Raw genomic sequence first — 27,005 nt, 5'->3', positions numbered from 1 at the left:
GATCATTTGAATGGATGGGGGCCTTCAAATCTTGACAAATTTTGGGCAAAATGTGTGATGAGCTTGAGAGGAAGAGGGAAAAGAACAGAGAGGAGAGGGGAAAGGGGAAGAACAGAGCGAGCTCGGGTGGATGAAGGGTCTATGTAGGACGACCTTTAGTACCGGTTCGTGATACGACCCGGTACTAAGGGTGTGTTTGGTTGGGGAACCAACTGTCATGGAATGGAATGGCTCCATTCCAGAGGAACGGGTCCATTCCATTCCTGTGTTTGGTAAGAGCAAAAGAGAGGAACGGGTTGGTTCCGTTCCGGTGTTTGGTTGGAAGCACGGAATGGAAAATGGAATGACATAAATTTCTAAATTTCGGCAGCATATCATTTGTATTTTCAAGAAAGACAACATAACATTATATATTGACAAGTTAACATATAAATGACAACACATAAAACACAGATTTCAACATGGTGCACATAGTTAAACACATTTGACAGTCATACATGTGTAGTTCACATAAGAAGCTCTCCAAAAGCAAGCAAAGTGCAATAGAGCCATACATGTCCAAGTAATACTTGACAGCCACACACGTCTAGTTCATGTACGAAGCATCGGCTCCCCTAACCATCCTTTTTCTTTTGTTCATCTTCTTGACCATCTAAGATTGATGCATGCTATCAAAATTATTACACATCACCACATATTGCAAAGATGTACTGGACAATAGCAAATTGAACAAAAATATGTACTACACAACAACAATTTGAGCAAAAAAATCATATTGGAGATCAGCATATACAAGGGGAGAGGAAGATGAGTTTGTACCTTCAACAGAGAGGAGAGAAAATGGATCGAGGGAGAGCGAGGGAGATGAGACCCTGCCTTCTTCCCCTTCTAACCTGCAGATTGAGTGAGGGGGTGAGAAAATGGATCGAGGGAGAGCGAGGGAGATGAGACAGTGGCGCGCGAATGCGAGGGACATGGCCGGCGTCGCGGAATAGCTGCAGAGGGGCGGTGGCGCAGAGAGGGAGAGGACCGGCGCCACAGAGAAGGAGAGGGCCGGCGCGCAGAGAGGGAGAGGGACAGCGGCGCGCGAGAGCTGGAGAGGGGCGTCAGAGCAGAGAGGGAGATGGCCGGCGGCGCAGAGAGGGAGAGGGACGACGGCGCAGAGGAGAGGGAGGGAGGAAGAGGGGCGGCAGCGCACCTGTGCATGGAGGGAAGGAGGAGAGCAGCGATAGGGTTGGGGCGGCGGCGCACAGGAGAGGGAGGAAGGAAGAGCCGTTCCGCGTGGTTTCCTCGATTTGGAGGTCTTGGCGCATTCCGGATCTGAGGCGAATATTCGCTAAGCGGGGACGACTTGGTTCTGCTTTGGTTGGCCTACGAACGCTGGAATGAGGCCCAGGAACGGGTCCGACCCATGACATTCCGGCCCGTGACTGGAACCAAACACACCCTAAAGGTGCTGGAGGGCCCCCGGACTGACAACATCCTGCCACCACTCACTTTAGTACCGGTTCATGGCACGAACCGGTGCTAAAGGTTCTCCACGAACCGGTACTAATGAGAGCGGCCGGCTAGCCGTTGGAACCGGCACTAATGCACACATTAGTGCCGGCTCAAATTCAAACCGGCACTAATGTGCTTCACATTTGACCCTTTTTCTACTAGTGCATCTGAAAAGTCTTTATGCACATTGACGGTGTCCTGGACTAGGGGGTACTCACCACGTCGTCTCCCGATCTATTAGATTGGGCCGAGGACCCCCGTGGCCGTATACTCATGGGCCAGTTCGGACGGCTGCCGCATACAAGGAAGATTCCACAAGACTTGGCGATCAAGACAAGGACTTCTCCCCACCGGCGTATTCGGCTAGGACTCTTGTTATCCTAGGCCTCCGGTGCATTATATAAACCGAGGCCAGGCTAGTCGATAGATATACAATATATACAACAATCATACCATAGGCTAGCTTCTAGGGTTTAGCCTCCTTAATCTCATGGTAGATCTACTCTTGTACTACCCATATCATTAATATTAATCAAGCAGGACATAGGGTTTTACCTCCATCAAGAGGGCCCGAACCTGATTAAAACATCGTGTTCCCTGCCTCTTGTTACCATCCGGCCTAGACGCACAGTCCGGGACCCCCTACCCAAGATCCGCCGGTTTTGACACCGACATTGGTGCTTTCATTGAGGGTTCCGCTGTGTGATCGACAAAAGGATCGATGGCTCGCCTGCAGATCAACTGCGACTTCGGCATCTTCGTCACCAGCTCGACTGGTCACCTTGGTTAGACCAAGAATTGCGCCCCGTGTTCGGATCACCATGTCCGGACGAGGGCCTTCATCAAACATCAACTCCGATCTCTATCAAGATCACGGAGGAATCATCTATGGAGCTCGGGGGCTCAACGTCAACATTGCCCTCAAGCGACCGTGCTGTTTTTCTAGACAGCGAACTCGTATCTGCCACCACCACCACCCCCTCGAGTATCGCTTTGACGATCGCTTTGGTGGAATTGTGCGGAATTGAGTCTACAACAACCCTAGAAAATTTCGTCGAGTTCCGATGGAGGAATCTCTGGCAATCCACGATATACCGGAGCCCTATCAAATCTGGACGGGAATTTGGATGAGTTTAGGGCGTGGTGTCCAGATTCTAGCTCGGACGTCCTTTGGAAGATCCAACCGTTGACCGGCTGCGGAATTCCTATATCTACCACCTCTCAAAATTTCGACTCGATCCGACCGTCCAAACTCCGGGAACCTTCCGATTAGTGCATCACTTTTCGGATCTATTTTCTGCGCGAAAACGAATCCGACCCGAGTTCATCTTTTTTATGAACAGAATTTCGGACATCCCTTTTGAAGGAAGTTTTGTATGGGGTATTGTGTTTTGTTCCCGAACACATCCCACTAACTGTAAGATCTTTTGAACATGATCTTCAACATCATGCTGGTGTCAAACCAGTCCGGCAATATTACTCCACGGCTGCCGACCTGTGCTAGACACGACGTGACTTTGTTGAACCGAGCTCAACTTTTTCGGATCATCATCTCGGCAAGCCGAACAAGAGCCCGGCATCGCAAAGGATAAATCATCACTAACATCGTCGCCCCACGGATTACACGGAGCGGGCATACCGGCATCGCCGCACGGTCGCTTCATCAAGCCGGCATCGACCACGTCACGACCTGCATCGACAGGGCCGCACTATTGCTTCTTCAAGCTGGTGCCCATCATGCCGACCTACTTCGACTCATCGGCTGACATCAAGGCTTCGGCATCTGGCTGGACCGGGGGCTTCGCCATCTCTTCATCAACCTACTCCGGACACTTCGGCGTCACTAGCCGACCAGCTCCGTCACGTTAGCTGGGCCGAGGGCTTTGCCTCGGCGAGTCAACCTTTACCAGCATTGCCATGCCGTCGTTTTATCGCCCATCAGGCAATGGGTGTGCGGAGCGGGTCCCAATTTTAGGAATAACCTTCCTTCGGATTGCTACAACAAATAAACCAGGTGCTATTAATCCCAGTATTTTTTGCTTGTTTGGGTTCATTTTTCCCAAGGAATTATTACTCTGATTTGTCCGTCATATGTACACAGGTCTATCAAATGGTGGCCTCATTAACGACAGTTGCATGGTGGTTCGGTCAGTTTCCGTACATAGTCCGGCGAACGCCGCACTCGGAGCTCGGACCGACCTGCGAATTCAGACTTTGCCACGCCTTTACCGCATCACGCCGACGCCCTGCATCGACATTGACTTCGGCGCCAGGCCATATTTCTCTTATTACTCACTTTGCATAAATTATATATTATGCAACGATTTTTTTAATTATCATTATTACTATGATCTCCGGTTTGCACTATTTTTTGTGCACAGGAAAATGATCCGGGGACTTCGGCGTCACTCTGCCGGTGTGCATTGATCGTGCTATGTCACCACTTCGGTGTGTCAAGCTCCCCGCTCCGCCACCTCGGGACCGGCTTGAGGGATGGAACCTTGCCCCGCATCAAGCTCGGACCGCGTCATCAATACCGAACACATTAACCAGCTAAGTCGCTTTCATGCTCAAAGCTTTAATTTCTAATTTGCGTTCGGTTCGACCAAGCATTATACTTTTTTGAAAAAAAGTTGCTTCTAAAAAATTTCCTTGTCCAAACTTTGTTTGTGACGCATGAATTCAAATACCTCGTTTACTTGGGGACTTCCTTCATGAAGCTTTTCCTGTTGCATATGATTATACTTGTACGGCTTCGTTCCTTGTTCGTGTATTACGCCACAATATGCACCATATTGACTTAAGCGATTTGCAAGCTGGGTTGCCTCGCTCCTGTGTTTACCCCTACGTTCCCGATTGTTCGGCTAGGGAGTAAAGGGAGCACCTCTGCGATTGTCACGATCGGTTCACCCGAGCCGGACCTCAGACTGGGTGAAGCCGAAAGCTAGCGCTCTTATAGTTATTCAATGATGGTCGGCACACAACGGAACTCATGAGTACAAAAAATCTATTGCACAAGTCTCAGAATAACAATGAGCACCGAAGAAAGGTATCGGTGGGGGTACTATTTTCTTCAAAGATGCTTCTTACTCTTCGCAGTAATATAGCATAAGTTTCCTGAGCGCGCTTTGTCTGTTACAGCCTTATGGCCTGATTGCCTGGTTATTGAAAACACCGTCGATATTCTCGACCGATGGAGTACATAACACTTTTCGGTCCTTAACCGAAGAGGGAGAAGCCGACGGTCGGTTAAGACGCGTTTAAAGTTCGGTTCAACATAGATATGATATAAGTACTTCGGTACATGCAATCATTCTTCTACCCAAGTCACTTGGGGGCTCTTAAGTTTATTTGAGCCGTTTTATAATAAGTGTTCTTCTTCTCAGTCGTTGCAAAGTTCTATTATTATTATTATTTATCACTTCTTTTTCGACGCGAGTGTGCGGTCACTAGCCGGGGAGCCTAATTTCTCTCTCAAAGCCGCTAGAGTTTAGTTTTCTAAACTGGCCTAATGAGAAGTACTCCGCCCTCGGGATAGGAGGTTGAAGCCGTAGACTGACCCGCTCGAAGTCTTGAGATAGGATGTGTCATGTTAAAGGACGACAGAAGCACTCCTTTTTTCTAAGACCAATTTTCGGATTGGCGCCGAACACTTGATCTTATTCGGACATCATGTTTTTACTAACGTTTCTTGGTTTTCCAAGCTCTTTGGCACTTTTAAACTATTTGTGCTTTTCCAGCATTAGTCTCGCAGTGCAACGCCGGATACCTTTAGGGATTCGGCAAAAACATTCTCAGATATTGCTATATATGCATCGGTTTCGAATTGTGTCTTCGGTCAATAGTTGGGTTGCCCGGCTCCTGCACTTGCTTCCTATGTTCCGTTTTGTTCGGCTAGGCGTGCAAAGGGAGAACCACTGCGATTGTGCTTCCAGCTCACATGGTTAAGCATCTTAGTGGAGAAAGCCGAAAACTGACTGTCACAATAAGCGTAAACTGGTCAGCGATCCGATGACTATGACGGGCCATTCATAACATTGGCCGAAGTGTTTACGACTTGACCTCGACCGTCGCCGAACACTACCGGGGGCTATTAACTGGACTCCCAAACTAAATCCTCGATATTTTGCTCTTACATTCGAGTTGAGGTTTCATGATCATGCTTAGCATGACAACCCAAAGAAAGGAACCGATAGCGGGACTATTTTCTTTGGAATATATTTCTTCTGTTAAACAGTAATATAACATATCTCTCCGCATACCTTTGTTTATAAAACCGTGTGGCCAGATTGCCTTGTTTGTCGTAAATCTTTGCCTTCATAAAGGCTTTATAAAGTAGGACAAACACTCCTCGGCTACTGGCCAAGGAGGTGGAAGCCGATGGTCGGTCAACAAAGTTTTGTACAATGCGGATTCGAGCATTAATGACGTAAAGTACTTGGATACATAGAGTCATTACACATAATTTGTGATTTTACTATGGATATTGATCCTTAATTCGGCCACCTGTGTCCGCATTAAGGCTCGGGGGCTACTGGGCTTCGGGCTTATTATTTACAAATATTAAAGGGGCACATCGATCCCTTGATCTGGTGTTGCCACCCGACCAGTGTCTCGGGGGCTACTGCATTGCTTGTCCAATACAGAAAATTTTATGTGCAATATAGTTTCCGAGGAGATTTTGATCCTCAGGTTGGTCGGCCGCACCCAACCTGAGTCTTGAGGACTGAGCACGCCGCTTTTGTGTCCCGAAGTATTCTGCCGAGCTAGGACTTGATCCTCAGGCCGATTTTGCAAATCAACCTGAGTCTCAGCGACTACTGGGATCAGCGGTCTTATGTCATCTTTCATGTGCATCTCGGGTTTTAGACCGATACACACCTTGAGGGCTACTGGCTATATATCTCGGCAGAGAATAAATTGCACCAATAAAAAATATTGACAAAAAATCGGCCCATAGTCAGGGTGGTGCACCACCTCGGAAGCAGTCTGGCATAAAGCTCGGGCGCTAGTGGGTGGCTCCGTAGAGGGCATTTCCGGCATTAAGCTCGGCTAAAATCCTTCAACTTTTTTGAACCAAGGTGATATGACACCTCGGATATAGTCCGACATTGGAGCCTGGACACAGTCCGGCGTTGGAGCTCGGATATACAGGCCGGCGTTGGAGCTCGGATACACAGTCCGGCGTTGGAGCTCGAATACATTCCGGCTCTAGAGCTGGGAAGCGGTCCGGCGTTGGTGCTCGGCTGCAAAAGATATCTCGAATGCAGTCCGACGTTGGAGCTCGGACGCAAGAGGACCCTGCCTCCCGGGAACAACTTCAAATCCGAGCTGTGGCATAAAAATAAACAAGGCATTGACAAAGGCCGGAAACTTAAAGGGGCTCCTCGGATACCCGACGTGTAAACTCGTCGAATGCATTTTGGCGATCCTCAAGATCGAAGATAAAGAAGATTTGTTGAACCAATTTTCAAGACCGGCAACCGAAGATGAAGAACAGTTCGGAAGAATCGAGGAGCGTCCCTAACTTGAAGACCGGTTCAGGGGGCTACTGACGGTGTCCTGGACTAGGGGGTACTCACCACGTCGTCTCCCGATCTATTAGATTGGGCCGAGGACCCCCGTGGCCGTATACTCATGGGCCAGTTCGGACGGCTGCCGCATACAAGGAAGATTCCACAAGACTTGGCGATCAAGACAAGGACTTCTCCCCACCGGCGTATTCGGCTAGGACTCTTGTTATCCTAGGCCTCCGGTGCATTATATAAACCGAGACCAGGCTAGTCGATAGATATACAATATATACAACAATCATACCATAGGCTAGCTTCTAGGGTTTAGCCTCCTTGATCTCGTGGTAGATCTACTCTTGTACTACCCATATCATTAATATTAATCAAGCAGGACGTAGGGTTTTACCTCCATCAAGAGGGCCCGAACCTGGGTAAAACATCGTATTCCCTGCCTCTTGTTACCATCCGGCCTAGACGCACAGTTCGGGACCCCCTACCCGACATCCGCCGGTTTGGACACCGACACACATGCCCCTAAGGACCAGCGCCCTTGAACCCTTAAATCGGTCTAAAGAACATAACATCGAATCTTGATGTCGTGTACGCACAGGGATAAACCATAACTCCGGCCCCCGAGAAGTGGCAGAAATCTAAGACGGGGCTCCTTTTAATCCGCCTTGATGGACAAACTTGAGGGGGATCAAAGCCCGGAAGACTGACTTGAAGAAGAAGCGTTGTCATTCGTCCGAGCGCCGCTCCTGCGAGGACTAAAGCTCTAACCTGTCTACTAGCTGAAGCTGAGGCATCCAAATTTCCCTCCCCGCCACCGACCGTCGGATCGACAGGCAAAGGGGGGGTGAATCCATATGTCTTTTCCCAAATGGTAAGTGCCACGTGTATGGCACGAAGCAATTTGGCCCTGGCGTTTTTTACAACGAAAGTTGTCACCTGAAAAGAAAAAACAAACTAAAAAAAAGGGAAACTTGCCATCTGAAAAGAAAATTGACATGCTTGACAACTAAAATTACCCTCACGTCACTAAACTTGCCAGCAAAAACGTTCGAAGTTGCCATGTGTTCATGCCACACATGTGACACTTATTAGGGTCCTTTTTTTTGCGTGGTAGAAATACCTTTATCTGAAAGTGGTGAATATTGCATATATAAAAAGTATATTGTTTCACAATTGTGTCCTTTTGAAAAGAAAAAAATCATGTCATCATACTATGTTTACATAGTAGGATTCTTCCGTTTAGCAATCGATGGCTAGGACGACATTTTCTCTTGCAGTAGCGGAATTTCTCAAATACGAAATGCATTGTCAAAATCATCTCGTTTCTTTAGATATACCCCGCTGTCCCGAAATATAAGACGTATTTTCACACCATGAATCTTCTTTCTCGATATACTATTGCCCAGCAATTCTCTTGCGAATCTGGAACGGAACCAACAGTATATATTCGGGAGTTGGATAAAGTCCGGATGCGATTGCGGATGCGCCTGTGCGGATCCCGATCGATCGATCGATCCTCGCTTTTTCAACCCGGGCAGAAAGCGCGTACTAGCTAGCTGGCCCGGGCGCCCGCGGTCGGAGACACGAGCGGCCAGCGGCGGCAAAACCATTCCCGTGCATGCATACGCAAAGACGCAAAAGTGTTGTCCTGCGGTGGTGGTACGGGCACCATCCATCGGCCGAACATTCCGGCCACCCCGTGGTGGGCAACCCCCGCTGATCGAGTGCTTAGGAGCCGTGATCACGGTCTCGATCGTGCGATGCGCCCGCACGGCCGCACCCAACCAGCCTTCCCCGGCTCAGTGACAGTGTGCCGGACCGACCATCACCGTGACGCCCGTCTCCGGTCGTGGGTGTAGTGGGCTCGTCGCTAACACACTAGCTTGGGTAGTAGTTGCTGCCATTTTCGTTTGGGAGTATGCCACCTTTTGGTGAGGAAGGTGGTTGATCAACTGAAAACGAGCCGTGGCCGTGAATGGCATAGCCCAAGGTCAGTGGGGCAGTGATGCTTCCATAAAAGCTAGGCTACGTCCGGCGCTGTCCTCCGGCCGATCTGGCCAGCCTCTGTGCCTTTTCAGCCATGGAAAGCCTGTAGTGCTCGGTAGCAAGTCTATGCGAGTGGGTCGGTCAACCGGGATCGACTGCGGCAAGTACTAGCTGAAACATCACATGTGCGAGCTCATCTCTCTATCACAAAATTCACGGTCATCGCCATCTAGCATCGGATACGCAGGTGCTGCCACAAATTCAGACGAATGCAGAAACTAATAAAACTGAAACGTTGCTAGAGGCGGATGGAACAGGCATCGTGGCATTAATTGTAAAGTGTGCGACACGAACCCTACCAAGGTTGGACCATCCATCCATCCCATGCCGGTGAGACTACATTCGTATTACTACATCCCAAATAATTCTCCCCGACACTGGTCCTCTCGCTGGCCGCACAGTACTACGAAGACGACGACGTAGCAGGCCGCACCGACACAACATCCGTATGTCTGTCCATCGCTGCTCTACACTTTTTTTTTGAAAAAAAAACAGATCTTTATTCATTTCAATAACAATTACATCGATTTATGAGGAGGAGTACAATTTCACTCAAAGGCTCCTCAAACCAGTCAAAAGTTGAAGAAATTTAGCTAACTTAGCAAGTTCATGGGTAATTTTATTTGCTTCTCTATTACTACAGTGCTTAAATCAAATTCACAAGCGAAAAAGTAACAATCGCTGCCCTACACTTGGTAGTACCTACTCCTACTTGTTACTCCACGGTAGAGTAGTACTAAGGCCAACTCTAGCGCGCGACCATATTCTGGCCCGGGTGCGTTGCACGCGGCGCGAACGGATTTTTGTCCGTTTTCTGTCCGTTTTCGACCCATCCCCGACCCAAGTTTGGGCCTTTTTTAGGGTGAAACGGACAACGCGCGGACGGGCGGGACGCGCGTGCTTGTCCTCCCTGGCCCGCCCGTCGGTGGCACAAAGCAAAACCCCCGCGCCCCATTTGACGCCATTTTCCCCCAAACCCTCTCACGTCCCGCCCCCCCCCCCCCCATCCATGGCCAACGCCCCGTCGAAATCCAGCGGCCTGGCCGTCGACCCGCCCGGAAAGGTGAAGAAGAAGGCGGCCAGGGGTCCAAGGAAGCCGCGGGGGAAATGCACGCCGGAGGAACTCGCCAAGATGGACGCGGAATCGGCGAAGAGGAGGAACCAGAGGGCGATCGTCAAGGGCAAGACCGCCGCGGCCAAGTTCACCGCCGAGCGCGATGCGGTGGAGGCCGCGCGATGCAAGGCCGAGGTCGAGGAGAAGGAGACCATCATCAACAAAGCGCACGCCCTCCCCATGCTTGGCCTTTGCCGCCCGGCATGTTTCTCTGGTGCGGTCATCGGCCCGGCGAGCACACGGTCGTCGGTCGCCAGGCTTCACCACTACCCGTCGCCGACGCCGCAGACCACGCCTATGTCGCCCGACTTTCCCCCGCCAAGGCACGATGGCCAGACCCCGTTTTTCGGGGTCGCTGGACATTGGCGTGATCGCGCCGTCCATCCCGCGCCCCTTGGCCGTCATCGACCTCAACGTCACGCCGGGGTCCAGCGGCGGCGGCCGCCCGTCCGTCGAGATGCAAAGAAAGCAAGCACGAGCACCGTTTACGGGCACCATGTCGTCACCCGGCGTCCTGTTTGACGAAATGCCAACACCAATGTCAACAGTCGACGACCCCTTCTACAACTAGTTCATGGAGAATGTGATCTACGAGGGTGGGCATGGCGGTGCCTACAATCCCGACGAGACCCAAAGTCAGGATGGCCGCGCCCAGTACGTTGCTGATGAAGAGGCCCACGACCATGCTGACAACGACCATGATGACTCGTGGCATGAAGATGATGACATCTATTGCGAAGGTGATGTTGATGAAGAAGAAGGCATTGATATTGATATTGAGGGCGAGCCATTGTTCATCGACGAGCTCACCCAAAGAGCGGAAGCACAAAAAAGGAAGAACATTCACACGGGTTCATATTCATAAGACGAGGACAAGTTGATTTGCCAATGTTGGATGGAGATTAGCCAAGATCCGAGGACCGGCGCGCAACAAAAGGGCTTTGTTTTTTGGACGAGAGTCCAAAAAACATTCCATGGAAGAAAGATGTTCGAGCCCTGCCAAATTACGAGCGACTGTGGCATCACCTCGATTCAAAAAAGGTGGTTGTTCATTCAACAAGAGTGCAACAAGTATTGTGCCGCACTTGAGAGCGTTGAAGCATGACCCGTGAGTGGTCTTGACATGGGGTCATGGTATGCTCTCCTCATCCTAGTTCTTTCGTTGCTACGGCCATAAGACTTTGGCCTTGTATATGTTTGCATGTTCAATTATTGTTGATCATGTGGTGTAGGCATTTCAATCTTTGGAAGCATTCAAGGCCCGGGACAATGACAAGCCATTCACTCTTACGCATTGTTGGACGATCATCAACAATTGCCCTAAGTTCAAGGATCAATACCGTGAACTTCAAAGGAAGAGAGGCAAAAAGACGGTCGCATTGGCCGAAAGTGGAGATGGTGAGGCGTTGAAGAGGCCGAGGGGCAAGACCAACTCCAAGGATGGATGAAACGTGATGCGTCATCCATGGCCTTGCATGAGATTTTGCACAGCATGTCAAAAGGACGTGAGGAACGAGAAGAAGCGACAAAGCAAGGACGAGCAAATGAAGCAATACCTAGAGCTCCAAAGGAAGAAGCTTGAGATGGAGGAGACGTCCCGGCAAAGGCAGCTCGACATCGAGGCCGCCAATGTCACAGCCAGGCAGAGGCAGCTCAACATCGAGGCCACCAATGCCGCGGCCAAAGCAAAGGAGGTGACCCTTGCGATCATGAGCGTGGACTTGACAAAAATGAGCGAGAAGCTGGTTCGAGGCTAGGCAGAAGAGAATGTTCGACGCCGACGACCTGAACTAGGTCGTCTGATCGACCGTGGTCGTTGTTTTTGAAGGCTGGCATGGGTGTCGACCGCTGGGCCGCTGGCTGTGTTGCTGGCGACAAAACTATTCATTTTTGGGCTAGATGTGTTGCCGCCCGCTGGCTGTGTTACCGGCGACAAAACTATTCATTTTTGTAGGCTGGCTTTGTTGTCGGCCGCTGGCTGTGTTGCCGGCGAGGATGTGTGGGCCGTTGACTGTGTTGCCGACGAGGACGTGTAGGCCGTTGGTTGCATTGCCGGCGTGATCTAGGGCCGTTGGCCTGAACTAGGGCGTGGTTTTGAAAGCTGGCATTTGAAAAAGGAGATGGACAGGAGAGGGCCAAAGGATGTGTCCGCGTACTGAGCGCACGACCACCGCATTTCAGAACAGGTCCGGACACGACCTCATTGCTCTACCTAAACAAATAGAATCCGGACAAACAAATGTTCATTTGGGGCCGTGCACTGGGAGTTGGCCTAAGCTGAACGCAATCAGGCGTCCGGACTCGTCCCATCCCTGCTTGTTCGGAGCTGCAAAACGATTTCTTCCCGTCTTGGTTTCTGTTGAGCAGTTGAATCAGGAGCAGTGCACGGCGCGTCGTCCCGTCTGGGAAATGCCGGATCGGATTTTGCCGCGAATCTACCCGAGCGCTGCAGCACGGCACGGTGGATGCGGCCAAGAACGCACGGTGCCCAAATCTATCTGCCGCCGCGTTGGATGCCATATACTAGATCACGGGTCGGATTATCTGAGGGCTGCCTGAGTGTCGAGCACTAGTAGATAGAAGATGGACAAAAGAGAACAGCTAGGATTTTCGAACACGGGCGTCAATGTCAAACAGTAGGCTGGTGGATGGCCACTTTATTATCCGTTGCGGTTGGGCGCATGCATGTGGGATGCGGCCAAGATTGCACCAACGCGTTGGATGTTGCATGATGATCACGCCTGGCACGGCAGCAGCTGAAACCCAATCGCGGTTGGCTCGGGCCTAACACGGGAGAGGCTTCTCCACCTGCAGGCAGATCGCGAGAAAGTACTCTGAGTTTGGTCGCTTGCCAGTGGGTAAAATCAGCGAACAGCAGTGAACAATGCACAACGACGAACATTCATCCTTTTTCTTTTCTGATTGCACAAACAGTCATCTCAGTGACTCGGTCAGTATACATGGACTGAGACTTCAGAATGGGACATTGTCTTGTCGCAGGGTAGTACTGGCAGTTCAACATCAGCGCAACAAATATTAGTATTATTTTGTCTGAACACTCCCTCCGTACCAAAATATAAGACGCTTTTTCAGCTCAAATGGAGCTGCAAAAACGTCTTATATTTTGCAGACCAGTGCCGGAGCCAATGCACGGTCTCATGGTCTTGCCCCGAACTCAAACTTTTTAACGGAAAAGACATGTACCTCCAGGTTATACGAGGGAGAACACGAGGGTGGAGCAAATTGATAACAGAAAAGCGACCGTGCTTGCTGACAAACATGCCCTCTAAGATATACGTAGATACTAGAAAGAGCGGATGGTCAATTCAAAAGAAAGAACCCGGTGCTAGTAGTACCTTTCTAGAATGATCACCCATGCTGCAGTACATCTGCAGGGATAAAACAGCACTGCACGTAAGCATGCCTTGGTTCATTACCAGAAAGCAATGAGAAATTAAAGCAGGCAACATCACGTGCCTGTCACACAATTCCAAGTAACCTCGAAATTTTCAGGTGCTAACAAGAAGAGAGCGTCATCTCCTTCCAACTGCTACGGACAACCACATTTTAAGTTCCAAGGCATAATAACGATAAGAGCAGACCAAAATAGGAGGAGGTTTTCAGCAGGAAAACCCCAAACCTGGGAAGTATATTTTGGCTCAAGCTTCCAATCTGAAAGCAGACCAATTTCTTGCTAAAGCAACAAACTACACAATTTTTAGCATGCCATGGCAGAGCTAACATTACGGATCGATGATATATACTCCCTCCGTTCCTAAATATAAGATGATATATACTCCTTCCGTTCCTAAATATAAGTCTTTTTAGAGATTTCAACAAGTGTCTACATACAGAGCAAAATGAGTGAATCTACACTCTAAAATATGTCTATATACATCCGTATGTAGTTTGTAGTGAAATCTTTAAAAAGATTTACATTTCGGAACGGAGGGAGTATTTAGGAATGGAGGGAGTACAATCTTGGTGAATCAAGCGGAAACATGCAATCTACAGCAAAGAATGCACTGAGCTTCAAACTAAGCATGGGCTTATATTAGAAACGGCTAGCTACAAAATAAGCAACCAGATGTGAATTTGCTTCAAGACAGGCTCACTATTTTTAATTTGATGGGAATTTAATAGCGGCACTGCAAGCTTGTGAACCTTAAGCATGCCTCCAACAAGCACAGCTATTATATGTGTGTTATGCTGACAAAGTGACGACGTTAACCTTAAAATCAGGACATTATTCAAACAAGTCAAAACCTTGAAACCAGAACTACTGTCAAGAAAATTATTTGTCTTAACCCATTGTAAAGGCCCTGAATTGGAATAATTTTATCACAACAAACCGCTGAGTACAGATCAAGAACAAAGCCATTTCTCATGTTAGCCAGCATGCAATTTTTAGCATGCCATAACGGAGCTAAAAATTACTGACCGATAATATTTTTAGCATGCCATAACGGAGCTAAAAATTACTGACCGATAATATTTTTAGCATGACATAACAGAGCTAAAAATTACTGACCGATAATGTATATACCATCTTGGTGAATCAAACAGAAACATGCAATCAACAGCGAAGAATGTACCGAGTTTCAAACATCCTAACATAAGCATGGGCTTATATCAGAAATGGTTTGCTACGAATTGAACAACCAGGTGTGAATTTGCTCCAGGACAGGCTCGGTATTTTAAACTTGATGCAAATTTAATAGTGGCACTGCAAGCTTGTGAACCTTAAGCGTGCCTCCAACCAGCACAGTTATATAATGTGTGTGCTATTCTGATAAAGTGAGAACGTTAACCTTAAAATCAGGACATTATTCAAACAAGTCGAAACATTGTAATCAGAACTACCGTCAAGAAAACTATTTGTCTTAACTACCATCGTAAAAGCCCTGAATTGAGAGTAATTTTATCACAACAAACTGCTGAGCACAGATCAAGAGCATGGTCATTTCTCATGTTAGCCAGCACGCAATATCATATATATGTTCTGTCATATCTCATATAACAAAACATACAGGTCTTGTGTTCCGGATCAAACTCAGCAAAAAATGGTAGTAACAAAATCATAGTTAGATAATCAAAAGGCTCTATTTTAGGGAGCTCAGTAAATTTAAGTGATGTTGTATCTATTTGACAAAATTACAATAAATAGTTTCAGTTGGATAAGCCAACAGGAGTACTGCATTTTACTAGAATCAAGTTCAGAAAAGAAAAAGATTGGTCACCTGCTTCTTGGAGAAGTTATAGGTTTCCAGCATTTCCTTCAAAAATCATTTACTGCAAACATAGTCAAACTAATACTCCCTCCGTCCGGAAATACTTGTCCTAACCATTTCTAGGACAAGTATTTCCGGACGGAGGGAGTAGGTTGTAAGGTGAAAGAATGGACATCACACTGACCATCTGATCAAACAAATTCTTGAGCTGTCACCTAGAAGAGCCTCTACCTACAGCTTGCTGAAGACAATGAATAATAAACACTAACATGCTTTGCAGTTCATAAAAACACACCTTCCAGAATAAGCAACAACACACAATAAATCAATGAGACTGAATCCTGAAATAAAAGCAAAGCACCAACAAAACAAGAAATGGCAACTTGGAGAAATATTCCGAACAATATCGAGAGTCATAACAACTCCCTCCATAACAAAATGTAAGACGTTTTTTATGCCCTATGCAAAACTAAAAAAGTCTTACATTTTAGTACAGAGGGAATACCATATAACCACACCCAAATTGGAAAATGCTAGCAAGTGCTACATCACCAAAAAAAAATATTGCATCACAATGTCATAGAAATGTCAGAGAGGTGTATCAAGTCTGAACAGAAAGTACTGATAAGAATTCCATTATTTCCCATGGTGATATGATCTTCAATGACTACCCATGGTTTAACCAGTATTACATGGCACAGCTTACACCTTGATGAGAATTGAGAGGTATATAGCAATCAATGAAATGAATGAATTACTTGAAAGGTCAGTAGCTATGTTGGACTTGCAAACTAAATGCTCAGAGCTGACAACTGTTACAGCTGAGTCAACCATTCCAACATCTTGACTGGATGCTACTTCTTAGAAGAAGCCTTTATCCGTGATATAAGGCTTTCCCCAGCATCACCCAAGCCATCCAATCCCACCAGTTTTGTCCCAAAATCTCGGTACAGTGTACTCAACCGCTGCTCGTCGCCTTCCATTGCAGCTAGCTCAGTTACATTCTTCCGCATTATTAGGCCGTACAGGAAAAGTGAACCAGAGCCTAACTTTCTGGCACCAATTCCAACACGCAGCAATGATGCTGAATCAGGTTCAGATATAGATGGGTCATGCAGAACTGAGAAGCCACCGAAAGCAACATCAGGGGTACGGAAGAGATCATCCAAATCAATGTTGTCATCTTGAACAATATCTTTGGCTTCATAACTGACAACTATTTTCTCAGATAAGTCAACCTTTTTTGCTCTCTTTCTAGCGGCTCTTACAATATTGGCAGCCTCTCTGTACCCACTAAGCAGAGCTCCATGCATCGTTGCAGGGTACCGCCTATTTGTTGCCTCCCCGGCAAAGAAGATTCTATCACCAACACTCTCAGCCAAAATATCATAATCATCACCGGAAGACCCAATAGCCACATGTGAATATGATCCATATGAAAACCTGTCAGTGCCCCATCGAGTACATATTGCCTGCAATGGGTTTGGTACCTCGATCCCCATGGGTGAAAAGATTTTTTTAAGTGTGTCTAACACCCTCTCGACATTTTCCATTGGTGACTTCTTCTCAAAACTGATAGCAGATTCCCCAGCAACAAGGGCAACAAGCAGTGGACCTCCTGAGACTGAAGAATAGCTATAGAACAGGAAGAATTCACCTCGTTGACTAGAGTCCTCAGTCAAATGCCCAAATGTATCAATCCTACCATCCCAGAAGTCAAAAGGGAATAACATCACAACCTTATTAAGAAGCCCAAAACCCAATCTCTGAATGGCTTCTTGTTTCTGAACTGGCAGCTCTGGCACAAAATCAATGTCCCCCTTCTTAAGCACACCAAGGGGAACAGTGCAGAGCGCCATATCACCACGGAATGTCTGCTTATCAGTGTAGACCAACACACCATCACACCCATACTGTATCCTTCGCACATTCTGTCCATAGAATATCGGGACGCCATCAGCAAGTGCTCGGACAAATTGGGAATTGCCACCAGGTATAAAGCAGTGGTCGCCACCCATTTCGTATGGATCATCCTGGTCCCAGAAGGCCATGGAGAGATCAGCAAGAGGAGCGGCATTGGCATACTCCAGGTTGGCCAGATGCCAATCAAGAAGCATCCGTTCCTCTGGCTCAGCGGCAACACCATGCGCTGCCCGGAATGCCTCGAGTGCCATGCCAAGTGACACATCCACACCGTGTGGGACATTATCTGCGATAACCTGCCGCAGCTGGCAAACCTTGTCAAGAAGCTGGTTAAAGGCAGCTTCAACACGACCATCCATGTCAGGGTCGACTGGGCGGCCATCCGGAAGATACAGCGGGCACTTGTCCCGCACCTTGTGAAGTGGGAACCCAAGCTGCCGTGCTATGACACCAAGGGGGTTCCCATTAATACCAGTGAGCACACTGCCTCCCAGATCAGCAGAAGCAGCAATGTCAGGATAGTCTGCTGCAGAGGACCGCATTGTCTTAGTAAACACACGGCCACCTGGGCGGAGTCGGCCTTCGACAATGGCAACCTTGAAGCCAAGGGACATAAGGTGGCGTGCGGCGGCGAGGCCAGCAAAGCCAGCACCCACGATGAGGACAGAAGGGGGAGGATGGGAGGGAGGGGGGATTGGTGGTAGGGAGACAATGGAGGGGGCGAGGCCGAAATTGATGTAGGCATGGTCCGATAGGAAGGAGTGTGCGGCGGCGACGAGGGGCGCATGCTCGGCGCGGATGGATGCGAGCGCGGCGTTGGCCGCGACGGGGGAGAGGGGATTAGAGCGCCAGAGCGCGAGAATATGGTTGCGCACGACGAGGTAGTTGGCCTGGTCGGCGCCACCGATAAGCGGGATGACGGCGGCGGCGACCTCGTCCTCGGAGAGGGTATCGGCGGGGAACCCCGCCGCGAGCGCGATGGTGGCCTCGGAATCCAGCTCCCGCGCCAGGCGGAGGGAGGAGTTGGTCGGCGGGCGGCCACGGCGGCGCGGGATGCCGGCGAGATGCGCCGCGGTGGCCCCCGACGAGGAGGAGGCGCGGAGGACGCGGACGCCGGCCGTGGGGATCATGCCGGGGAACTGCTTCTTGCGGCGGCGGCGCTTCCGCGCGACGGTGGAGTCGTCGACGGCCGCGGTGGTGGAGGGGGCGGACGGGGTCGGGGAGGACGTGGGCGCGTCCTCCTCCATGGGCTCCGCGGCGTCTCCCCCGGCCGCGCCGTCCTCCATGGGCTCCGCCGCGGCTGCCTGGTCCTCGTCCTGCTCCATGGGGACGAGAGCTAGATGCCCCGCGGCTTCGGGCGGAGGCAAGGGCGGTGGCTGCGCCCCGTTGCCTTCCTCCATTGGGGTCTCCGGCGAAGGATGCGGCGAGGTCGGCGACTAGATTTGGGAATTGGGAGGGTTCAGGGGTTGGTTTAGGGCCAGAACTGTGCGGGGCGAAGGCAGAGTCGGGACTCGGGAGGGAAGAGGTGGCTGGCCCTATGGAATGTACTATTTCCGTAAAACATGGATGAAAGCGTACTTTACGTCTCTCCGTTTCCGTGCCTAGTAGACGCAACCGTTCCCTCAACTCTGAACACGTGTCTCAAAAAAAAAAAAAACTCTGAACATAGAAGCTTCACCTGGAGTGCCACGGCACCGCGCCGCTGTCTCCCCGGAGCTCAGGGATGGAGGGGCGCACCCTACTCCGCGACCAGGCGGCACCCAGCGCGTCCGCCCCCACTGGCCGCTCCGCCTCGCAGGCGACGGGGGACGAGGCCGCGGCTAAAGTCGGTGAGCGCGCGCCGCCGCCGCTGCCCCGTTCGTTTTCTAAATCTCTCTCGATCTAGGCCTCCCCAGATGTGTGCTTCTGAGCTTGAGGCCACGGATCACTATGCAGTCCTGTCAAAAAAAGCATGCGTTTTTTTTTGCAGAATTGTCAAAAAGGAGTTGTGTCTCATGCAATTCAAAGGATTTACAAGCCATGTCAGAAGATTCTGCTAAAACGTTGCTAGAGCAGGTTTTCTTTTCTTCTCATGCTTTGCTATAGTAAAGAAAAAAAACTTGATTAAGACCAGCTATGTCGACTGACCTCCCTTGAAAACAGGTGGCTGGTTGGGAGATGAAAAATGAGGGTGGCATTCTGAAATTGCACAGGGCATGGAAGGTGAAGAACTTTGCCAAAGGGCTTGAGTTCTTTCAGCTTGTTGCTGCTGTTGCCGAGGAAGAAGGTCTCCTTTCTTTCGCTCTGTTCTTCATATTCACGTTGTCTCGTTGTTCAGAATTCAGTTTTCTAAACTCCCCTGTTCTCACCGCATTGGAATTTAAGAATATCATTGGCACATACAGGCCACAGCAAGTCGATGTACTGCTTACTACTCCCTATGTATCAAAACACAAGACGCTTTTTGATACAAAGGGAGTATCAAAAAACGTGTTGTATTTTGATACGGATGGAGTATTATCAAAGAGGAGTTATTCACTTCCTGTCCTACAGTCCTAAATCCCCACTGTAATATTTAACAATATCATTTGGCACATACAGACCGCAACAAGTAAATGCTGCTAACTAGTATATATGTTCAGTATGCCAGTATCTTCACTTCTTCACAGTGATATTAATTGTATGTGTTGTTAACTGGACTCCACATAATAGACAGCATAGCTACCCAGCCCTCACCAAACGTGGCACCTCCTAAACTGTTATGTTATCAACGGACGACTCCAAGCTTTCAGAAGATATATTTCCCCTCATATATCCATGGTGTCATAATCAAACTACTTTTGTTCAAACTTTGCTACCTATGTGTTGCATTTGGTCTTGCAGTTATATTTAGCATGATGAGAGATCGTATTTCTACATTTCTAAAGGAAAATACCCCTGAAATTGGCCAAGAAACTTTGTATTTCACCCAGAATCCAACGAATTTCTTGGCACTTTTTTTTGTTTCAGTAACAATCTTGGCAAATTATGTTTAAAACTTTAAATGGATATGCTTTTCCAGGTCACCACCCAGATCTTCATCTTGTTGGTTGGAATAATGTGAAAATTGATGTGTGGACTCACTCAGTCAGTAAGTATTCCATATGGTTATTTTGACTTCAGATTTAACTCTAGGATTTCACGTATTATCTTTAGTTAAAATCTCTTTTTTAAAACTGGAGTACTTATTTCACTACTTTTTGAAATTGTAATAATAGTCACCTCTGTTGATTTCCGAGAATAACGGAGCAGCATTGTTATAGTAGATTATTAAATCCCTTGGACCTGGAAAACCAATTGTTTTGTTGCATTCTATTCCGAACAGCGATGGTTTACTAGTACTAGTTATTCATTTGCTGTTTTATGAACTCTGACAGGTTGACAATGATATGATGTGAACTAATTAGAGGTCTTTTGATCATGCAAAATTGGTAGGTAGGCGCTTGATGCCTATTGGCAGTTGGCCATTGTCGTGATAAAACTTATTTTCGTATAGGGAAATCCAATCAACTTAAATGAAGAGGAACGAGCCATACAATACGGAGTGAAAATACCAAGTATAACAGTTCATTCATCGTCAACTGGTGCTAAAAAAACATAAAAGCACAATAAAGGACTCACAGGCACGTTTGTTTATAATTATTTGTTTATTGTGGTAACAGGTGGTTTAACAGATAATGATTTCATCCTTGCTGCAAAGATCAATGAACTCAAGCTAGGAGAGCTTTTGAGCAAGAAAAAAGCTACTGCCCAGGAGTAGCTCTCGTGAATCAAAAGATATCCTTTTGTATTTTGTCACAATTGCATATGCCGCTCCAAAAGCAGGTACTTCGGCCGTTGAGTTTCACTTCGCCTGTGATCATATCTATCTGTCCTGGGTGATGCATTTCTCTGATGATACGATTTGTCACCAATACTTTTCTGTTCTTCTGAATATATTCCGTAGTTTGAAGGCGGCTTGCTTACTGTGTATGCAATTGCATAGATATATGATGTAGCGTGTCACCAAAACATTGTAGCCTTTTTAGGATCTGTTTTGCATTATGATAGCATTTTGGATTTGAAGTTTGACCCAAAAATATCACTACAACTAGTAGAGATTTTCCTAACGAACTAAATTTTACAATCCAACACAGTTTGAAGAAACAACACACGACTGAGTTTTGTTACTAGAGCATTTTGGATAGGATATACCACAAGAAAATTGATGCAGTAGTTGACCTGGATCCTACATAGATTACCTTTCATGCTGATGGGCAAGAACGGAAGTGGTGAGAAGGGCCTATCTGAACTCAAATATTTCAGAATCCGATCTTGCAGGCAAAGATTACATGGACTTGGCCTCAATGGGTAGGGTCGACCATGACTAAGCATGTCAGGGAGAAAGGATAATTTGCGTTTAGGAATTTATGAATGAAAATAAATTATTGTGAGCTAGCTTCAAGTAAGATGAGTCGTAGGATTAACACAAAAAAGAATAGCCACATTTCTGAATTTGTAAGGAGAAAGGAGAGTCATATTCACCAAGGTTGAAGTCCCTGGTTGCATTTTTTTATTTCTCATACAATAGTAACCTTCATGAAAATTATACATGGAAAAGTTGCCCAAAAAAATGATAAACTACCACAAACATTGAGTTTGTTAGAGTTAGTATGATGAAGAAGCGTTTCCTATTCATTGGTTATAACAACTCAGCTGTATCCAGCATTTCCTATTCATTGGTTATAACAATTGACTTGTGTGTAGGATTCGTCCAGTATATATTCTGGGATAAATGATGGTTTGGCGATGCTATTGGTTCTTCATGAGAAGTTCAAGGAGGATTTCTGATATTATTTTATTGTTAATGAGTCATGCCAGTAAGCTTTCTGTATTTGTTCGCCATGAGGAGCAATGGGGCATTGCACACTTACCTATGTATACTGCTACCTGATTATCGTTGGTCTTTTGTATAAATAAAGGCCTTGCTATCATTATGTATGGTCCTTCTTCCCCAATGTGTATTATGAATGGTCTTTTGACCTGCGGAATGTATTCCTAATCCTGATCTATAGAACTGCCTTCCTGAACTTGATATCTACTAGACAATGCTTATTTGGCCAGATGCTCATGGGTTCAATTACTTGATCCATTGCTTTCGGTATCAAACTGTTCGCTGCTTTGAGCATCTGGCTGCATACTCTATTGTTTTGTATTTGGTGCACTGGACCATGAGCGCACGGAGGGAGCTCTTCTCCGCCGCGCCTGGGACAGGAACAGGGAAAATCTACCACGGTGCCACCAATGAACAAGGTAAACACGAGCTATTGGCCGCTTATAAATTCCTTACTTCTGTAGTGTCGATCTAGGGTTCATGTGAGTGGATCTTACTGTTCTTTGGACTTTTGGCCATGTATAAAAATGCTGCTCGGGTGTCAGTAGTAGCTGCAGTTCTATTGTTGTCAGTAGTATGCACTGGTCCGTGATGTCAGAACCCATGAAGATCCATGACAGTCCATCTGGGGATATTGATGAGGTTGTGTAGAATGCTGCTACTGAATGTTTGAAATATATTCACGACAAGATGGACTGAGTTTGATTGCTGATGGTAAAGAAGATGCAGGCTGAGATAAAGCTTCTATCAGTTAATGTTGAAGATAGGGACATGACACTCAAGGCTCTGAAAAAGAAGATGAGAAAGTATATGAAGCAAGGGCTTTGGTTTGTGTGCAGATAACATGTTTCATTCTGCAAATCTTCTTAACGATTTGTGGCTAATGGTCTGTCTCCGGGTACTACTCCTATCGAAGTTGATGCCAACTGGGCTCTCTATTTATATTAGATATGGGCCACTGTTTAATTAGTCACCTTGCCTCTCTTGCACTTAACATTTTTTAATTAGACTTCTCACTGTGATTACCAAGCACTGCTTGGCCTCTCATTTTGATTAGCCTATCATTAAAATTGGAAACACCGGAATTGACGCTTGCGTATGAGTGCATACAGGTTGTCCTTGGGATTTCCTTTGTAGCAAGCTCGATGGGTTGTAGGTATGGTTTCTTAGGACATTGTTCTTTGTACAATACATGAAGCGATCTGCTCGTGTGTGTGTGTGTGACTTTGTCTGATTTTTAGGCTTTGGATTTTCTGTTGGTTTATCTAATAACTCATGGTAGCATTTGATTCTTTTTATCAATTACTATGTCTCAGTTCTCGAACAGGACAGTAAGAGTCTGTAATAAAATTCTTGCACAACAAAGATGGCTGTCCTTCAGTTACCCAGACTTTTGTTTTCGTGGTATAAACCCAACTGATGTCAACTTTAGTACTCTGGAAAATCATATAACTCTTCTGAAATTTCCCATGACACAAGCCGAGGCAAGCATCAGGTTCGGCAGCCATTCCGCCCTGGAATGCTGGTAGCACTACATTCGCACAATCTCTTACCAGTTTCCTTGGCTTGCTGCCGCAATATATTTACACTGTACTGCGTAGCAAATTGGCAAATCAATATAGGTTCACCTTTAAGCTCTAGCCGAATTTTGCTTGGTTTCTGAATCGATTTCCCTCTGGTTCACGTGTGTCGTTCAACCAGGATGACTCCGGCTACCTCCTGACGCCGGGGCTCGGGTCCGTCGGCGGCGCGGCGGCTGTAAAGTACGGCAGCGTGCTGCTCCCAGACATCACGCGGCCCAACATCGTGGAGTCGCTGCTCATGGTGTCCCTGCCCATGGCAGCCGCCGTCCTCATCTTGCTCAAGCTCAGCTCCACTTCCACACGGGACTAGGGCTTGTACCACCTTCAAGTTCAGATAATATCATGTGTCTTTATTCACTTTCATTTTGCAACTCAAGACGCCTTGTAAGACGAACAAGAACAGAATGCAAAAAAGTTGTATTCTGTCCGGAAATCTTGTGTTCTATTGCAAAAAACTGCACTTGAAGATGCGGATGCCTGTTTATTCTGAATTTGGAGCGACGAGGATATTCACTTGGTAAAGAATGTAAGCTTCATCGAGCTTGATATCAGCGGCCGTGAATCAGACGACTGTTACATGCTCTAGGAAATATGAGTGCGCCTACAGCAAAATCCATGCTTTACAAGGGTATCTCAAAACAAAAGAAATATGCGTCAATAAAATTAGTTGACACTAAACCTCTCCGTTGCCACTTCACTGCCCGTAAAAGATGAGCCTCCAACAGAACACATGCATGCAACAGCTCGTCGAATCCCGATGAATTGAAGAATTGCAGATTGGATAACACCATAACTGGCGTTGAAGAGAATGCATTGCGCGGTGAATATTTGCAGGGGCTACAGGTTGTCCTTCAGCCACTTGGATGCCCCGTTGACAATGGATCTGAAAGAATTCGACAGAGAACTTGGTCAACATGAGGACATAGTACACGAGATAACGTAAATGCAATTGATTGCAGAACCAAGTCAATAAAAAATCAGTATAATCATTAATAGGTTCAGTACAATAAAAAGGAACAGGCGCACGGGCAAAACCACCATTTTTCAACGATGCAAGTTTCCTCAAGTAACTCCTTTTCACGCCCACTGTATAGTAGAAATTCAGAGATAAGGGCCGAGTGCTTCTGTGGCTGCAGAGTACTCCCTCCGTCCGAAAATACTTGTCATCAAAATGGATGAAAGGGGATGTATCTATCTCTGAATTTCTACTATACAGTGGGCGTGAAAAGGAGTTTTCACCTTACACGTTTGGGTATAGAAACCTTCACAACGAATAGATGATCACCACATATAGAACTATAGATGGCCTATTTCAACGATGGAACCCCTTTCTTCGCTAGGACCAATACATCACCATTCACCAGGTTGGGTGCCTGGAGGTATTCGAAGTTCACTAGTTCCATCAACAGTCCTGGCCTGCTTGCATCAAAATTTCGAAAGGAATGATTACACTACACCATAATTATTACTTCCTCCGTCCCAAAATCTAAGACCATTTTTTACATTTTTTAACGATATCAACACCATGATTTAGGTAGTAGGTAGTATATATAAAAGAACTATTACAATATGCCATCATACTTAGTCTTAGATATGCATCATGTAATCTTATTAACTCCCAAAGTAAAAAAACATAACATGAACAAGATTTGGTCCATACTCATTACAAGATCATATATCATAAAAATCAACTAATCATCAATGTCCTAGATCCTAATCATAGTGGCAACCGATATGATCAAGAAAGAGAGGTACATGACACATAGGTACTACCACAAACCCTCAGTCTTGAAGGGGGACTACTCCCGCATCAGAGCAACAATGGTTGATGTAGAGGTCGAAGACAGAGAACCTCCCCCCTTAAGTAGAGTGTCAGATAAAGGCTAAAAATAAAGATCACCTTGGAACATGGAGTGACGCCGGCACAAAAAATCAGTCAAAAAATAAGGGGTGTTCTTGGGGTATATATATGCCATCAGGCACCGGAGGTCACCGAGGAAGCACTGGACAGAACTTGATTGTGGTAGCACCCCTAAAGAAGTTAAAATCCAAACAAAACTTAAACAAAACAGTGAGTCTGAGTTAGTCCATAAATAATACTATAAAATAGCTTCACGTTTTGTAATCAAATCATGGCAGCATGGTATAACAACTACAGTAAATTACATAATAATGAGCTCTCTTCGTCAAGGAGGAACAGAAAACTATGCAATTCTATAGCAAATACAAGTCACACTAGAATTTGTCAAAACAACCCAGCAGGTAAAAACATAATTAATTAGGACACTTTAGGGCAACCTGGTGCATGTAGCTCCCGCTTGCACAGGGTCTAGGGAAGGGTCCGACCACTTTGGGTCTATAGTACGCAGTTTTTCCCTACATTTCTGTAAGAGGCTGTTTCCAGGACTTGAACCCATGACCTCATGGTCACAAGGCAGCAGCTTTACCACTACGCCAAGGCTCCCCTTCTAATTAGGACACTTTCATTGTTTAAAAACTTTAAAAAAATAGGATAAATACTAGACATAAGTGGCTCTGTTCAGTAAAAGTTCCAAGTAGAAATCATACTCGTGGAATTTATACCATTTTCTGAAAGAACATCAAACAACATAAAACTGAACAACACTACCAACATAGTCTAGACATTTAAACTAATTACATAACCTGGTACTTTATTCGAAGAAAATAAGATGTGGACCAAGAAATGAACTTTGCTATATTAGCATAGAAAGTTTCCACTTTATTCAAACAAAAACAAAAGGTAAGCGCATCTCCAATAGATTGTCTATATGGATGTCTATACTCGTTTTCCACGATGTAAGCCCAAAACAGACGTCCAACAGTTTGTCTATATGGTCGTCCAAATATACACATCCTCTAAATCGACCTCGACAATGTCCACGCCTGGACATTGTGAAGGCGTCATCTAAACTCAGCTGCAGTCATGATTTCTTCCTTTCCCCAGCGACGGCTCACCTGTCATGGTCCCTGTATATAGACATTCTGATGCAAAACTGGACGTGTATATAAGGGAATCTTTTTAGACCATTGTCTATATGAATATATAGACATTCAAATATACACATGCTATTGGAGATGCCCTAAATATGGGTTACCTCCCACAAGCGCTTCTTTAAAGCATCTACAGCCACAACTAGCAAATTCCGCCCCCAACTAGCAAAAGGTAAATAT

General features: G+C 46.7%; 2 protein-coding genes across 6 annotated transcripts; one reads left to right on the top strand and one right to left on the bottom strand.

The window, feature by feature from the left end:
• Window positions 1–15,964: 15,964 nt before the first annotated feature.
• Window positions 15,965–18,859, bottom strand: LOC125514725 (lysine-specific histone demethylase 1 homolog 1). Its single transcript, XM_048680074.1, has one exon. The coding sequence runs from the start codon at window positions 18,737–18,739 to the stop codon at window positions 16,271–16,273; it is 2,469 nt and encodes an 822-aa protein (XP_048536031.1). The 5' UTR covers window positions 18,740–18,859; the 3' UTR covers window positions 15,965–16,270.
• A 27-nt stretch (window positions 18,860–18,886) lies between these two features.
• On the top strand, window positions 18,887–22,433 carry LOC125514726 (pterin-4-alpha-carbinolamine dehydratase 2, mitochondrial-like). 5 transcript variants are annotated; one of them, XM_048680078.1, is made up of 6 exons: window positions 18,887–19,168; window positions 19,290–19,394; window positions 19,482–19,605; window positions 20,380–20,448; window positions 21,020–21,182; window positions 22,104–22,433. In XM_048680078.1, exons 1-5 carry the CDS (start codon window positions 18,902–18,904, stop codon window positions 21,115–21,117), a joined length of 663 nt encoding a protein of 220 aa, XP_048536035.1. In that variant the 5' UTR covers window positions 18,887–18,901; the 3' UTR covers window positions 21,118–21,182; window positions 22,104–22,433. The 5 variants fall into 5 exon arrangements, with proteins under 5 accessions (XP_048536035.1, XP_048536034.1, XP_048536033.1 ...); XM_048680077.1 differs by having other exon boundaries at window positions 19,275–19,394; window positions 22,115–22,433; XM_048680076.1 differs by having other exon boundaries at window positions 19,275–19,394.
• The last annotated feature ends 4,572 nt before the right edge of the window (window positions 22,434–27,005 follow it).

The sequence above is a fragment of the Triticum urartu genome, chromosome 6 (assembly GCF_003073215.2).
Source record: "Triticum urartu cultivar G1812 chromosome 6, Tu2.1, whole genome shotgun sequence".
NCBI classification, from domain to species: domain Eukaryota; kingdom Viridiplantae; phylum Streptophyta; class Magnoliopsida; order Poales; family Poaceae; genus Triticum; species Triticum urartu.
This window is presented reverse-complemented; position numbering and strand designations above follow the sequence as displayed.